Source organism: Oreochromis aureus, linkage group 17, assembly GCF_013358895.1.
Source record: "Oreochromis aureus strain Israel breed Guangdong linkage group 17, ZZ_aureus, whole genome shotgun sequence".
Classification (NCBI taxonomy): domain Eukaryota; kingdom Metazoa; phylum Chordata; class Actinopteri; order Cichliformes; family Cichlidae; genus Oreochromis; species Oreochromis aureus.
The window spans coordinates 4,243,582-4,259,081 of NC_052958.1; the positions used below are offsets into that span (position 1 = coordinate 4,243,582).

The 15,500-nt window shown below is 40.9% G+C and overlaps 1 protein-coding gene across 7 annotated transcripts in view; it reads right to left on the reverse strand.

Annotated features, from left to right (window-relative positions):
• lrmp (lymphoid-restricted membrane protein) overlaps window positions 1–14,804 on the reverse strand; it is a 28,400-nt gene extending 13,596 nt beyond the window's left edge. For 6 of the 7 annotated variants that reach the window (XM_031758523.2, XM_031758522.2, XM_031758521.2 and 3 more), the window contains exons 1-20: window positions 14,623–14,804; window positions 13,022–13,737; window positions 11,677–11,787; window positions 10,679–10,859; window positions 9,701–9,762; window positions 9,485–9,560; window positions 9,178–9,336; window positions 8,962–9,079; window positions 8,433–8,483; window positions 8,195–8,272; window positions 7,963–8,019; window positions 7,768–7,827; window positions 7,374–7,438; window positions 7,090–7,183; window positions 6,573–6,716; window positions 6,301–6,396; window positions 5,443–5,594; window positions 4,040–4,151; window positions 2,835–3,114; window positions 1,501–1,553 (exon numbers count right to left, since the gene is read on the reverse strand). In XM_031758523.2, the coding sequence (XP_031614383.1) occupies window positions 1,501–1,553; window positions 2,835–3,114; window positions 4,040–4,151; window positions 5,443–5,594; window positions 6,301–6,396; window positions 6,573–6,716; window positions 7,090–7,183; window positions 7,374–7,438; window positions 7,768–7,827; window positions 7,963–8,019; window positions 8,195–8,272; window positions 8,433–8,483; window positions 8,962–9,079; window positions 9,178–9,336; window positions 9,485–9,560; window positions 9,701–9,762; window positions 10,679–10,859; window positions 11,677–11,787; window positions 13,022–13,682 (2,610 nt within the window). In that variant the 5' untranslated portion in view covers window positions 13,683–13,737; window positions 14,623–14,804. Of the gene's footprint in view, window positions 1–1,500; window positions 1,554–2,834; window positions 3,115–4,039; window positions 4,152–5,442; window positions 5,595–6,300; window positions 6,397–6,572; window positions 6,717–7,089; window positions 7,184–7,373; window positions 7,439–7,767; window positions 7,828–7,962; window positions 8,020–8,194; window positions 8,273–8,432; window positions 8,484–8,961; window positions 9,080–9,177; window positions 9,337–9,484; window positions 9,561–9,700; window positions 9,763–10,678; window positions 10,860–11,676; window positions 11,788–13,021; window positions 13,738–14,205; window positions 14,281–14,622 lie in introns of those variants that run through there. The other variant, XM_039600704.1, reaches the window with a different exon arrangement.
• Window positions 14,805–15,500: the final 696 nt, after the last annotated feature.

Consider the following 15,500-nt stretch of genomic DNA (forward strand, 5'->3'; position numbering starts at 1 on the left):
GTGAGCAAGTGGGTAGAATTCATAACATGCAAGATAAGCAAGTGCAAGAAGACGCTAAGATTAAAGCTACTTCTTTTCCCTTTCACATCAGTGTGATCGTAGGGTTTCATCAGTGACAACCTATATTAAAAAAAAAAAAAAAAAAAAAAAAAAAAAAAAGCAGTTTCTGTACAAGCATAGACTGCTGACTGTAGGTAGAGGCTGTGAATAATATGTGACGAGCAATTTGGTAGGCAAATGACAGAAGAAGACAGGGAAAGGAAGGCATAGACACTGTTTAATATCTTACATCATATTGTACGTTTAAATCATAAATTCTTATTTAGTGGAGTAAAAGACAGTTTTAAACCAAAAAAAACACTTGAGACAGCCGTCAATGACAGGCAGAAGAAACGGACATTTCAGCACATTCACAAAGCGGTTATTTGCAGCTAAAGACCTTGAAATTTAATAAGTCAAAAGGATCCCTGAATAGGTTGACTTCAATGAAAGAGTCACTGCTCTTAACAGAAAGTTACTTCTGTACAGTTAATATTGAGTTAAAATTACAAAAATATGCTGACAAACACCACAGCCAACTGATGCTGGGTCATCCAAACTGAATATAAAGCATTATATTACTTCATTACAGTCGCATGTGACAGATATGGTTATATTTTCAACTACAGCCAAATTAATATTAACAACTTAAATGAACCGTGGAAGGTTCAATAAGCATCAAATCAGCTTAATGGAACGGTGCTGCTTAAATCTCATCTACTGTTGGCAGAGTTGCTGATGATTCAGTGTCTTGCTCAAGAGATTAACATCAGTAAGACTTGAGAGTGGAGTGGGGAGTCAGAGAGGAAAGACAGCCAAAGGAGTAAATTGATTTCACAATCCACATTCTTCAGATAGATGGTTTAGAAAAAAAAAACTTTAGTTTCGTCTCTTTAAAGAAAGCCATCTATGGAATGGCAGACATGTATTCTTAACAGCAAAATCTGAGCAGGTATTCAGACATGTCACATTAGTACTCTAGCATCTGAAATCTTTGATTACCTAAAGTGTTTGCAACAATCACAGTTTTAGCTAGTTAGCTAAGGCAATCCCAAATTCCACGGCAATGCTTTTAGATCACTTTTAACACCCACATCTAATGATACAGGACAGACTTATGTACTCGTTTATCACACGTGCCATCAAATATGAATTTATCCATATCGATTTTAATTAAAAATGCATTTGAGAATCTTGATTAAAAATAGGTTTTCTTTCCTTGAAACATGTTGGTTTTTTTTGTTTTTTGTTTTTTTTTTTTAAAATGGGGTTTCATTCTGCAACATCCCACCAAGATGTATTCTTATTTGGCTTCAGAATGACTTTACACTAGAGACTGTTTAAACAAGTTGTGTCATTTCAAGTGAATCTTTTGATCAAACATTTTAAGAATAAATTTTTAAAAAATGACCTTCAAATTCAAATGTAGTGAGCACCTCATTTCATTTTAAAGTAATGTACCTGCAAAGGTTGACAGGTCACCTCTGGCTCTGACTCACTACAGGCTGCAGAATCTGGAACAGAGGAAAGATGAGGGAAAAAAACTGAAACAGGAAGAAATGAGAGGAGAAAGGAGGCTGCTGAGAAAAATGACAAAACAAAGAGGCTGATCGCTGAGAACCCAGAGTCCTGTCAAATCCATCCTGGGGTTAATTCACAAACCAACTGCACTGTCGCCATAAAAGGTCAGACAGTCTATTATGTAAAGAACTGAGCTGAGGGAGAGCAAAGGGGTTAAAATACCATCCATGGCTAAGGTGGCATTAATGACCACACTTGCACACTTGTTTTCTTTTTCTCGGCCTGCCAACCGCTCATGCAGACAGAGGAATGGGGATTACTGTGCTCACTTCATGGCCTCAGACCAGTCACACACCTGGCCATAGAAGGATCTTAAGGAAGAGAGGATTTCTCGTGCTGTGTTGACACACACACGCATGCACACACACACACACAGAACCTTTAGAAGCCCAGGGCCACAACAACCATAGAAGGCAGGGGTCTGCTTAGAATGGCCTCAGAGACTGAGCATCCTTACAGTAAGACAGTGAGCGAGTACTGTACTGGTTCTAAAGGTAGCTAACTCCCATGGATCACTGGGGCATAATCCACTTTATCGCACACACGCAAATATAAATCAACACTCAAAGACAATGGTAATCTGTTAAGAGTTTATCATATACAGCGCAGACAGATTCATCACTGGAGGTATATGTGAATTCAAGTCACTGAAAAAAAACTGGCATTGTCTGTAAATGTTCTCAAATCAATAATGTGGTTAAACAACGTCCATGTAGATAAGATTTGCTGTCTATAACAACTGCTTGGAAGAACACACTTCAGTTAGTGTTTTGTAAATGAATAAAGCATTAGTTACAATTTTAGATTGGAAAATTTCCAATTCAAACAATTCCTTCAATACTTTCTTGCTAAACATTAACAAGATGTATGAGATCACATTTGTGCTGCATGATGCTAGCTCATATTTCATTTTTAAACAGTCGATTCTCCTGCATTTAATCCAGAGCTAGGAAGAGGGAGAACACACGGGTCACAGCAAGGCTAGAAAAATACTGAACTATATTTAGCTCTATTTGGCTTGGCCAAGAGGTTCCAGTTAGCTCTGGGCCAGTTATGCTGAACATTGGATATTAAAGGCTCAAGGAAAACTCCTCAAAGGTCTCAACTTTCCTTGAGATAAAGAGGAATATTTGTTCTTGTTTAAAGCCAACTCAAAATCAACACCCTGTGAGTCTTTAAAGTGTGAGTTGTCGTTATGCCTTGTCCTCACTCACCTCGACCTTCTCCCACTGCGCCCTGCCCAGACCGGGCCTCCACTGTGACAACAGACAGCGGAGTTGATGTGTCCCTCACGTCTCCCTCCCCGCCGCTATCCACCACTGTCCACCTCTCCTCTGCGTCCTCCTCTTCACCTCTGTCTGTTATTTTATCTCCCGTTTCCTCAAGCCTATCTTCTGTTTGCCCGTCATGTACTTGGCAATTTCTCTCTGCGAGCTCATTCTTAAGGAAATCTTGAATAGCAAATTCCTCGTCCCAGTCCAAGTCATCTCCAACCTAAAAATAAAAAATGCAAAGGTGAAATTTGCAGAAGCATTTCAAAACCCACTCTAGCAAAAAACCACCTGGAGGACTGAAGGTGGCATAGTTACAGTTACAAAAAAATCTTTTTAATGCAAAGTTTCTGTACAGCTACTGCTACTTCTGGTCAAACAAACTAGCATCTTAGGTATTATGAGAACTATCACCATAAAACAAAATACAGTATTTACAGTAAGAAAAGCTCTCTCAAAAATGCCAGCTTCATGTAGAATACGTCCACAGCAGTGCTTGCAGTTTAAATCAGGGCTATCCTGTAAAATATCTAAAACTTAGGGCTTATTTGTTATGGACAGCCTGGTTACTGTATGCATGTATATGGTTGCTGTATAAACATATATACATATGCATTTGTGTGAGGTACATCAGCACCTCACATATTCCCTTTTAGAGTAAAACAATGGTGTTGGAATGGAAATGTTCAAGTATGCGTCAGCGTGTTATGAGCAGTGCGTAGGTGTGTGCTTGCATCTGATTCTGCGTGCGTGTGTATTTATGTGCGGGGGTGCACATGTCCACTTCAGTCGCCAGCTCGCAGTGAGCTCTCTTCTACCATCTCTACTCCATCTGTCTGAATACAGTGCGAGCTGTCTCTCCAGTGATGCACACATTGTGGTTACTGATAATAATGTAAAAAGAACATATATATTATTACATCTGATTGTTTTCTAACCCCCGCTGAGCATTTAAAAAAAGTGCAAAGTGATCTGTCAGATGGTGTACATCACACTTCAGTCTTACTCATTATATATGCAAAAAATTATGCACACAGACTATAGATGAAGATTTCTTCTAGCAATGGTGAAAGCAAAGGTCTGCAATTGTTTATGGCATAAAACTTAATAAAATGAAGCATAATGAGCCCCATCCCCTGTTTTCTGACCTCCTCTTCTAGTGCAGGTGTCTGGCATGAGGCCTCTCTGCTATCCTGAGGGGTCTTTAGCTGCTCGAGCTCCTCACACAGCTGCCGCTTCTGGTTCTCCTGCTCCTGCACCCTGTATGCAAGTACACGGTGCCACGTTAATAACAGCTCAAGCGTTATTAGTTTTAACAAGGAAAGATGGGGTAGCTACATCTAAACTGTCTGAAGACTTCTCCAAACCCATGCACACAGATCCTAGTAGAAAGTACAGCGGACATACTGTACCCAATCCGCAGGCCCATGCAGTGTCCCATTCTGTTGCCCAGGGTGACCAGCGCCAGTTCTCCGACTGGCCCAGTAATGCTTCCTTCAGTCTGCAACAGTCTAGATTTTCAAATACTCCAGAACTAAACCTACAGTGAGCCCTCTTCAGTTTCTTCCCCCCCACCCCCAAACAAGATCACGCTGACAGCTGAGCTTCTAAATCCCAGGTGGACAGTCTGACCAGCTCTCTCCCTCTGGTCTTGTGGTGCACCAGACCAAACCGTGTTATATATCCAAAGGGGACGGCCGTTTCTATGAACACACATCAACAGACACACGTAGAATGCAAGACAAATCCATCCAGAGTCAGAATAAAATCCAGGAATGGCGCAGACCCAAACTTAGTGAGGCAGGCCCTCTATGGTCACTGAGGTCAGGATGATTAACGGGTCTTTCCTCCATTCACTACAACAACTGACTGCCCAACTGGAACAGAGCCTGGACAAGCAGAGCCCCCCTCAGTGACACCTGCAGCGGTCTGACAGAGTACACTGTGTGTGTGTGTGGTTAGTTATCTAGACTAATCAAGGTTTTAGAAACACTGCTGAGCTGACCCAAAAGTAGAACTCAGCTAAAACTGACATGTGACCAGCAAAGCACCATGAAGCAAACAAAACCTGAAGTCTTGTAAGCATCCTAACAAGCCTATACAGATAGTCTAATCAGCTAACCTTGATAACTCATTATGTCTAGACTGCATTTAAATCAGTGCTTATGCTGCTATGCTTAACCAGCGTGTAGTCTTCATCTTCTTCAGTGGTGCCAGTATTACTTACTAGCAGGATTTTTTTTTTTTTTAGCTCTGCCTATAAGTGTTTAATCCAGCCAATGAGATCACAGCTACTCAAAACAACTCCGCCTCAAAAAAAATGTTTCCCTACCTTAAAAGCAAGTCGTCTTTGATTAGCCGCCACAAGATCCACTGGAATTCCGCTCTCTTACATCGATTTTTCCTGGCATTAATCTTTCATCCACCTCCTCTCTCATACCAGACTCTGAGAACTAGTGTTTAACGGATCACTCAGTTCTGACTGCCCACCTTTTTTTCACATGCACAGCTACACATGAACAGGCAGCGCATACAGCAAAGATGTACTCACCTGACAGAAAGGTGGAGGATCTCAGTGCGGGACCTCCTCATGTTTCCGGCCATTTTGATCAGCTCTTTCTCCAATGAGTCAGTGTACTGGGCCAGCTGGTCCAGGCTGAGGACCCAGTCTGCCCTACGTGCGTCCAGCTCGGCCTGCACTGTCTGTAGGAAGATGAGGCTGAGGGGTGAGCCTCTTGCTCGGGTAAAAGGCCGCAGATTTAATAGCTCAGTGTCTTTAACGCCTCCAAAAGTTGTAACACCTAACTGACACAAACTCTTTCTGTGACAGCTAGCACACTGAAGAAACAGCAAAACACACACTGGCACAGCTCAGGTACACTAATGATGTCTGTCTCATTTGGCATGTTTACTGCTGTATGGCAGAACGTGGCTAATGAATGCAGAGTGGCAACAATGCAGGAGGAGGGGGGAAGAGAGAGAGAGAGAGAGAGAGAGAGAGAGAGAGAGAGAGAGAGAGAGAGAGAGCGAGAGCGATACAGAAAGAGTGAAGGAGGAGGGGGAAGTGGGTTGTGCTCACAGTAAAACACACTGACTAAACAGCACTGCTTGGATGGGGCCTGTTGGAGAGTTATATAAGTGAGAGCTCTCGAGACCAGAAATGGTGGGTGGGAAAGATAGAAAGAGCAGATAGGCTGTGATAGATGGAGAAAAAGAGAGCAACAGGTGGAGGAAGTGGAAGAATACTTTATATAATTTTATGACTCATATTTTTAAAAGTATAGCCATCTGCAGACTTAAATTACTCAGACCCAGAAACGTATACAGACACTTATTCTGTGGTCAACAGTGACAGCTAGGCTGATGCTGACTGTAAAGTTCAAAACGTGAATGTGAAAGTGTATCTCACCTGAAGACTGGTGTCGCCTTCTGTCTGTGTGTGGTCATCTAACAAAACTCTAACTGAAGTTAAGACAGAGTCTGTTTCTTCTCTGAAGTCCCTTTTCTGAGAGACAAAAGTGAAAGAGGAATACTTAAAGACAGACTCACACAACCCTAAGCAACTCAACTTCATACATCTCTACCCCTCAGCAGGTGTTTCATTTAGAAGGGGCATTCCAAATAGGTGCAGTTAGAAATGAAAACGTTGAATGTTATACAACATAAGAGAGACTGGTTTACCAGTTTATTTATGAGGTTTTTGAACTCCAGTGCCATGTGTTCAGGGCTGGGTCCCTGCAGCATCAGCAGCACCTCCCTGTCCAGAGTCTCATCCAGTGGGGAGGCAAAGCTTGTAGTGGACAAATAGTCAACTCCATGGGGAGCCTGTAGACAGGGGCAATAGATTTATATGAATGAGTCAAAGACTTTCTTAAAAATTATTATTGCAGACAAGGTGGTCTCTGTTAAGTATGCGTCCTGTGAATGGCTGCATCAGATGTTAGGACAGCAGTTTGTGTTGCTTTGCAATGTGTACCAATTATGGTAGACACTCTGGAAAAGAGCAGTTCATTCACTATCAGAAGCAAAAGATCAGATACTGAAAACATCGTGCAAAGAAATAAGAGTAAACATCAAACTTCAATGTAAAACACTAGATGGATACATTAATGAAGCAGCAGCAGAAAGCAGGTAGAAGTGGAGTAATACAAGGCATAAAAAAAGATGAATAAATGAGACAGAGCATGGGAGTGCTGACCTCCAGTGGTGACTGTGCCAGAGCCAGTTCTGTTTGTAAGGATCCCGAGCTGCTCTGGTTCAACCGATAAGCTACTGACAAAGAAAGACTAGCCCTGCAAGAGACAGGAGAAAGGGAATGGATGTTCAAGTTAAGAAGAAGACACTTAATAGAAAAAGTGACAATGAATCTATGTGCACACAAAATAAAACTTTTCAATCCATTTTGTCTTAGTTGTCCCTCAATCCTCAGGCTAAACATTTAAACTTAAATTTCTACTTTCAGGTTATTTGTGGTTTACTCACCCTGCCAAGTCTGGGAGAATCATCTGCATCTGCCTCTCCAACTTGTTCTTGTCCACCCTCAGCAGCTGGAGTCAACAACAGATAACAGAATCATGAGTCATCCAAACCCATTAGATAGTTAAAGGCCGTCCGTGTAGTCTACGCTTTCTACAGTACAATAAACATGCCGACCATGAGACGCGTGTTTGGATAGAGGGCAGGTGATTTCATTCCCACATCTGAACCCAACACACCAAACTGCTAGCGTATCACTGATGACTAATACAGAGGACAGAAATATGTCACTAAAGGCTTTTTGTCTTCAGTGACATATTTCTGTCTATAAATAACAAAGAAAAAAAAAGAAACTCAAGCAAGGTAGAAAGTCAAGAGCCGATAGGATGAGCACACTAACCTCTGTGATGGAAGAGTATTCCTCCACTGCTGCCTTCAGCTCATCTATCTGTCTGCTCTTCTGTATAAGAATGCAAATGACACAAAATGTGGGAGTTTTTTGGAAAAAAATATACACTCATTTTATGTTATTATGCAAGATTGTAAAGATCATCAGCAACGGTAAAATAAAAATTCAACAAGGTTAGGTACTGACCTCTACTATCACTGCATCCTTTTCACTAATGACTGCGTCAAAAGAGTGAATCTGTATCTGAGGACAAGAAAAGAGCAGTTACATAACATAAAGAAAGCAGAGCAAGTTAAACATGGCAGAAACAGAAATTCAATGAGAGCTGCAGATATCATCAAATACAGAGCTGAGGGCGTATTTGAGTGAAGCACAAAGACAGTAGAGAATATAAAAGTATATTTTACAGTAAAGGTACCTGAAGGTCAGCGTTAATGTCACAGAGCTCCGTTATTCTCCTCTGAAACTCATCTGTCTCCATAGTGACCTTAAAGTTCTGAGCAACCATCAGAGGGGAGTTAGAGCAGCTGGACACATCCTTTTATGAACAAACTTGTGACATTATACTACGCAAGAGGGCTAGGAAATGCTGAGTGCTACTGGTGTGCGTGCAGTAAGGTCATTCATTTCACTGTGAACTGTGCTATAGGAGTCACCTCTTCCTGAAGAGAAGCAATCTTAGCGATGAGACTCTGGTTCTCTCTCTCCTGAATAAAAAAAAAAATCAATTTAATAAACATTAAAAAGACATAGGCCATTACTATTATTGAGTGTTTGCCCTAAACTACAGATTACTATTATACACATTTTTCACCAACTTTAGCTAACAGAATATTTTATTGGAAAAAAAGATCTAAATGCGCCCTCACAGGTTATGGTACATACTGTATACAAACCATTATCAGTACAACCTGCACGTAGCAAAAAAATCTTATCATCCAATCAGAAAAGATCTCATTTTGAATATTAACTAACACCAGCTGTCTGTATTTCAACCACCTGTCTGCTAAAGAGAAACTGATTTCAAATAAGATGTTTTAAAAGGTCTCAAACAAGAAAGTGCTCAGTTTAAAATGAAAGAAAAAACTCACAAGTTTTATAAAAGTACCATAAGTGACTGAAAACTGCTGCAAGGCAACGGAAAAGAAAAAATAAGACTGTTCTATTTCAACACTTTTGACTCACCACATGTTTGCTGTGTGCGGAGGCACGGGCTCTGCCTTCCTCCGTACAGCTCAGAGTGGCCTTCATCTCTTCCACCTCCTCCTTCAACATCTTCTCCTTCTGTGCCAGCTGCTGGTTACTGTCAAAGACAACAAGTACAAGTGGACATTACTACTGTGACTGCTCTAATACCGTTTCTGTGTTCTGTATGTTAACATGCACGTAAAAGCATCTTACATTTTTGCTTGATTGTGTAGCTCCTCGTTTTCCTCCGCAAGCTTCTGGTTACTTTCCTCCATGCTCTCCACCACCTGCTTCAGCTTTTTTACCTCCTCCTGCAGCTTTTGGTTGCTCATCTGGAGGTCAGCAACACAGTACACCAGCTCTGATGTTTCACTGAGGAAGAAAACACAAATACACACATGCAGGCATAACGTATCTTAGCTTTATAGATCAAGGGCATGTGTGGGTGGTCACAGACAAATATAGGCAGTAACAGGTCACATTATAAACAAACACTCGGTATTGCACAAAAATCTCTTACAATTCGACTCTGGATGCCTCCCCTCCAAATGCCTCCAAACTTCCTGAGGTCATATTAAACAGCATCGACCTCCTGGCTGGGGAAAAAATTCAAATAAAACACATTCCAAAATATATTACATCAATTAAGCTCCTGGTGTCACCAACACTGGACCCACACACACGCAACATAAAGGGTATAAAAACCAATCATGTTTGTGATTATATGGAAATTCACCACACAGGCTGTCTCTGAGTTTTACTGATTCCTGGGTGATGTCATCTTCTGTCGGCTGTTCCCTGAGATAAACCAGAGAAGAGAACACATTAAAAAAAAAAACCAAACATTAAGATAAGCTAGTTTTATGATCTTCGCCAGAATTTGGAAGCCGCTAACTATTGTTTACTTTATCCACAAACATACTGACAGCATGTTAGAGAGAGCGCTCCGACTGGCACACAATATTAATATTTTAAGCAGACAACCAGTTTTTTGGTGTTGACTGACTGACTGACTCTCACTCACACACACACACACACACACAGAATATAAGCAGCCTTCACTCACAGATGATGATGAAGACACCCTTCTTTTCTACTCAGTAACAAGACGCACCAGTAAAAAAGACACGTCATGCAGCAGTTACTCTCAATTCATGCAAATGTCACTTTAACTAGCCCACACATCAGACTAAGATGCATCATCTCTCACAGGTTAGTAGAAATGTTATGATCAAACAAGATAAATTAATGTTTGCTGTTATTAATGCATTAACAAATCTGGTTAAGAGTTTTACTTTCCCATAAAATGAAACTACTTTAAAAAAAAACAAAAAAACAAACATTTTCCATGGCTTCACCCAAAAAAAAAAAAACCAATCATTTTTTCTGAAATCTACTTGTCAGTGGATATTTAGTTGTAAGATGTAGTTCATCTTATTCAATACCTAACTTCCTACAAGAATGCCTTAAAAATAAATTTGTGATTTCTTTTTCCTATATGGAAATATTCGCATCAAGTAGATGTGCAGCCTACTGCCTTTACGACGCCTTATCAGATGCTCCAGGATGTTCACATTAATACTGTAAATCCTAGAATGTCTGATTTGTTTCACCATAAAATTGCAGACCTAACAAATCCTTAGCTTTTTTTTTTTTAACCGAAAAGCTTTCTATATTCATATTTCTGCAATATTACTGTAATATTTTCTAGTACCCATTGTTGCGGCAGTCATCGATCCATTCCCTCATGACGGCATGGTACGTGTCCAGATCAATTGACACATCTTTGTGTTCTGGGTCCAGCATGTTGCAAAGTTCCTCCAACCCACTGTCTTCAGAGCTGCGACTGGTGGTGTGACGCAGATAGTCCACAATATGGGACACATACACTTTCCCTAGAAAAATAATAGGGGGAAAAGACCCGTTAGAAGCACACACTTTGATGTTCAAGACATACAAGAACTTTATCTGATCATAAAGCTGAAGACACTCTTTTTATATTCTTGTTCATTTCAAGTTCAGATTTTCTTCCTTTGCACAGTTAAACACCCCCAGATACATTGTGACAGATTGTGGTTATAGGTGTAGGCAGCAAAAGCAGTAACCATAGTGACTGAGCCACAGTTAACTTTTTGGTAGTTGGTTTCACACATTTCTCAGTGCCAACTTTACTCAACACGCTTCAGACAGTAATCAGAAAAAAGGTCTGTGCACCATTTTTCTGAAAATCACCTGAATAGCCCGAACACAAGAAGAGACTGCAGCCTTGGATTTAATCAGATTCGGTGGTTATAAAATTTTAAAAAAAAAAAAAGACTGTTTAAAAATGGTTCGATAAACAAAAAAGAGGCAAAAAACAAAACCACCTCTCTCTTTCTATTAATATGCCATCCATGCAGCACCATGAGTCACAGCAGAAAAGCATTAACATGTCAGAAAACACAGAAGCTTCAGTAAAAAAGGAGAAGAAACATTTTCACATTCTGAGATGTGAGAGTGGCCGTGAGCAAAAGCAAGCACAAGAGGAAGGCGCAGAGAGGACTGATACTATGCAAATGTTTTAAGCTGAAGAAACGACTTCTGCAGTCTCTAGAAAAGAGACACCGTTGCACTACGCTAAGTAGAGACTTAAAATTCATTGTTAGGTTTCTTTATTGACCTAATGGCTAGTGCCTGACTGACTCATTACTGTGCGAGCACATACGGCCGTACCTCTGCGCTGCGTATCACAAGCATGGAAGATGGTGTCGAGCAGATTCTCTTCACAGATGAGACTGATTTCAGCCATATTCTCCTTCCCTTTTTCGGAGGCAACTGAAGGCCCTGAAGGAAACACACCAAACACAGAGTATATTCAGTTGTGTAGCAAAGAAAGCACATGATACATTTTCCTGCAGGCACAGCACGGAGTGTGTGACAGTATAACGAGGAAACATATTATCCATTACAGAGTCACAAAAAGAAAGTAACTTCAGAACTACAGCTAGTAATTATTGCTTTTAATTAATAATCTAAAGTCTTGAATTTAAATTAAACCGTCTGGAAGCGAAAATCTGAAAACGTTACATAGTTTCTGTCTGAAAACTAGTTCTCACCAGTGAACCAGCACCAGTGACTAAAAAGCAGCTCTGGGCCAAATTTCTGCCACTCTTTCTCTCACTCTTACAGACGCTTCTATCCAGGAACTCTAACTGGCCCGATGTTTGATATGTGGCAAGATTTACTGATGATTTAGTTCCAGTGCGGAGGATGAAAGTCCAAACAAAAACAGTGACACCCTCTTCAAGACAAGGACTTAAAGAAATAGTTCATGATTTTCTTGTAGTCACTCCTGCTGTTCATACCGACTGCAGAGCACCAAAGCTGGGCAGGAAAATCCAGAGTGCTCATTCTCTGGAAAAAAAAAAAAAAAAAAAAAGAAGCCCTGTGCCAGCAGAGGACGAGGTAGAGATACTGCAGGAAATAACATTACACACTTCCAAAGTGCTAGTTGTTCAAACCCTGTCTGTGATGGCATAGAGAAGTAAAACACAATAACCTTTAGAGGTACCGTTTTAAGTAACACAGGCAGCCTCGGCTTTAAGACATATTTTTGCACCGAAGCTTTCACCATTACCTGACACCTAAAATCACCTTTTTATGCTTACTTTGAAACTAAGGATTAGGTAATGGTAATGTACTGTAAACACTGTACTGCATAATTGAACCTATTTTTAAAGATGGGTTAATAAAACAGAATCTAGTTTAACATTTGCCCCGTTGTGTATCCTGCACAATAGTACCTGAAGCCTGGCAAGGCTTCTGAAGCCCTGGGGCAGTCTGCTTTGCTCGATTGGTAAGCATGCCTTACTGAGCTCATTTGTTCAATAACCGTTTTCATTCAGACTTTTAATTCAGAGGTAAATCTGCAGTTTGACATTGCCATGCTTTTCTAATTCACAGCTTCATGACTGCAATCATTTTCAAGGATCTACTGCTGATGTAACAGTTTATGTGCAAAGATCATTTTTGTCAACTGACAGTTTTAATGGTCAGTGAAGCTACTTCTGCACCCTACCTCCATCTCCCATAGACAGTCTTTTCACAACCAGAGCTGGATAGGGCAGCTCACACTCAGCAGTGTTTGTATTGTCTGCAGAACTGAAGTTGAGGTTGTAGGAGAGGGTGCTGCGACTTTGGGTGAAGTTACGAGACAAAGGTGGGCTCCTGCTCGGCTTCTCGCCATCAGGCTGTGCTGACTGAGGTCCTCGTGTGAATGTAAAGTAAGGGGAGTCCTTGGACTGGCCCGTGGGGGTCGAACAATACCTCTGCCACGTTTTAAGTTGTCTTAAATCACTTCCATCAGCACATCGCCGCTCCCCCAAAGTACTAGTGATAGTGTATGTGACATTAGCTGGTGTGGAGGGGTTGCATGTAGGAGTGGAAGGTGTGGTCAGAAGGACAGAGGAATGCTGGGAAGCTGCAGAGCTCGGCATCCCCATCTCTCTCGCTTTCTCCTTCTCCCTGTCGTCTCTATGGAGGGTCCCTTTCTTCAGGATGGCTTCCAAGTTGTGCCTGAGGCCACACTGAGGGCTGTCGTAACTGTTGGAGGACAGCTTGGGAATCTGGAAGGGTGAATTGGGCTCTCGGTCACCGCGCCACTGAATCGTCTGCAGTTTGCGGCAGATGCTGTCCACGGGATTGTGACGGCGCGACGGCTGAGGTGTGCAATAGTCCATGCTGCTGATGGCGAGGGTGTGATGTTGGTTTCCTGGCTAGAGGAGAGGCTGAAGTCTGAAAAAAGAACAAGAAAGTACCGTTTTGATAAAAATGAATTAAAATAGAACCTTGCAATACCAAACACAGGTTTTTCAGCAGGGAAACCATGAACACTGAGCAGCATAACACCATGAAGCACTGGGTAAATAGCACATTCACCGTGTATATGACAGCTTATCTTTGGTTGGACTAACTCCAAGGTTAGAAGCAGATAATGGGCAAACAGAACTACAGCGAGAATAGTGTTAGATAAGAACGACTGGGGATTTTTTTCTTGTTTTTTGGAGGAACCAAATAACAAAAATGAGCTATGTGATCATTCAAGTTATCCAAATATTTAGAGGTTCAGTGTTAGGAAGGGTAAATAAGCAGGAAGATATCTTTTAAAGGGAACGAGAAGTATATTAAAATCTAACTAAAAGCCCAAATAGTTTAATAATGTGCAGGAATATAACAGGAGAATATACAATGTTATATACCAACCAGTCTACAAGGCTGTAAAACGGTAGCGTCTCATGATGCGAACAGATTCAAACAAATGTGTTCAGATTCAATGATTCGCCTACTTTGGCGCACAGGTGTGAGAACGAGCCAATTAATTCCAGAGTTAGCTTGAGATTTTTTTTAAAAAAATACACAAAAGCGGGTTTTTTTAGTCTGTGTGTGTTTTAGCAAAGCTTTCAGGTTTGTTTGTTTTGTTTTTTTAATACACCCCGTTTCATTTAAGTTCAAACGTGGGCGTCATTTAATTACACTAAATCTACAGAATGAGCTACTAATTGTAGGCATATCTACGTAAAAAATAAACTGTGCTACAGGAACATTTAAAGTCAGTCATGCACATGCAAACCTCTTTAAATATCCTTGTTCAATATTCATACATATGCAGATAGTTGTTACCTTTTTAATCTCGAACGAGCGAGAATCCGCCACAAAATGTTTGGCCAACTGTCCAGATGCTCAAGCTGAGCACGCGCACAGGTAGTTGGAAGCTCGAGGCACAAAGAGTTAAAACGTCGGTGGGTGTTTCTGACTCTAAAAAGTGAGTCAGCACCCCCTCCCTGTGGCTTCAAGGGGACACAGCACTCAGTGTAGCAGGCTAACAGTACTCACTTTATAGTCATGCCTTTAATTGTGTCCCACAAGCCTACTCCCCTCCACACTCAGACACAGTCCTATAACTTTATTTCCATTACCAATACAATAAAATCGAACAGGTCAAATAAAGAGAATAGAAATAGTGAAAGAGACTTATTTCCTACCTGTAACACAAGGTGGGTTCATTTGATTTTTGCTGCCAGTACAACTCAGTTATGGGACTGGTTTCAATTCGAGAGATTAAGTGTAAGCGGTTTAGCAAGTACAACTTGGAGGTCCAGTGCTGGCTTCACTGCCATCACAGCGACCTCAGGTCTGACGTCTCCTCTCTGAAGGTAACGTATCACTATTAAAGCACTGTTAAATGTCAGTGACCATGTTTGTTCTTTAATCTGGTAGTAAGCACACTTAGATCCTGTCTCATCTCTTATTTCCTGTGATCTCACCTCTTAAACAGAATAAGTGTGATGAACACAAAGAGTTGCAGTAACAATATCAGCATTTCACACTGAGCTGAAACTTAATTCCTTTAAAGAGAAATGGTGTAATATACAGTATAACACAAACACACAGTCAGCAGCTCTGTAGATGTTTTTCAGTAGAAATAAGAGTGCAGTACATTATATATCAAAATAAGCCACTTTAATTAGTAATGTGAAAGGGGGTTTATTGCTCCCCTT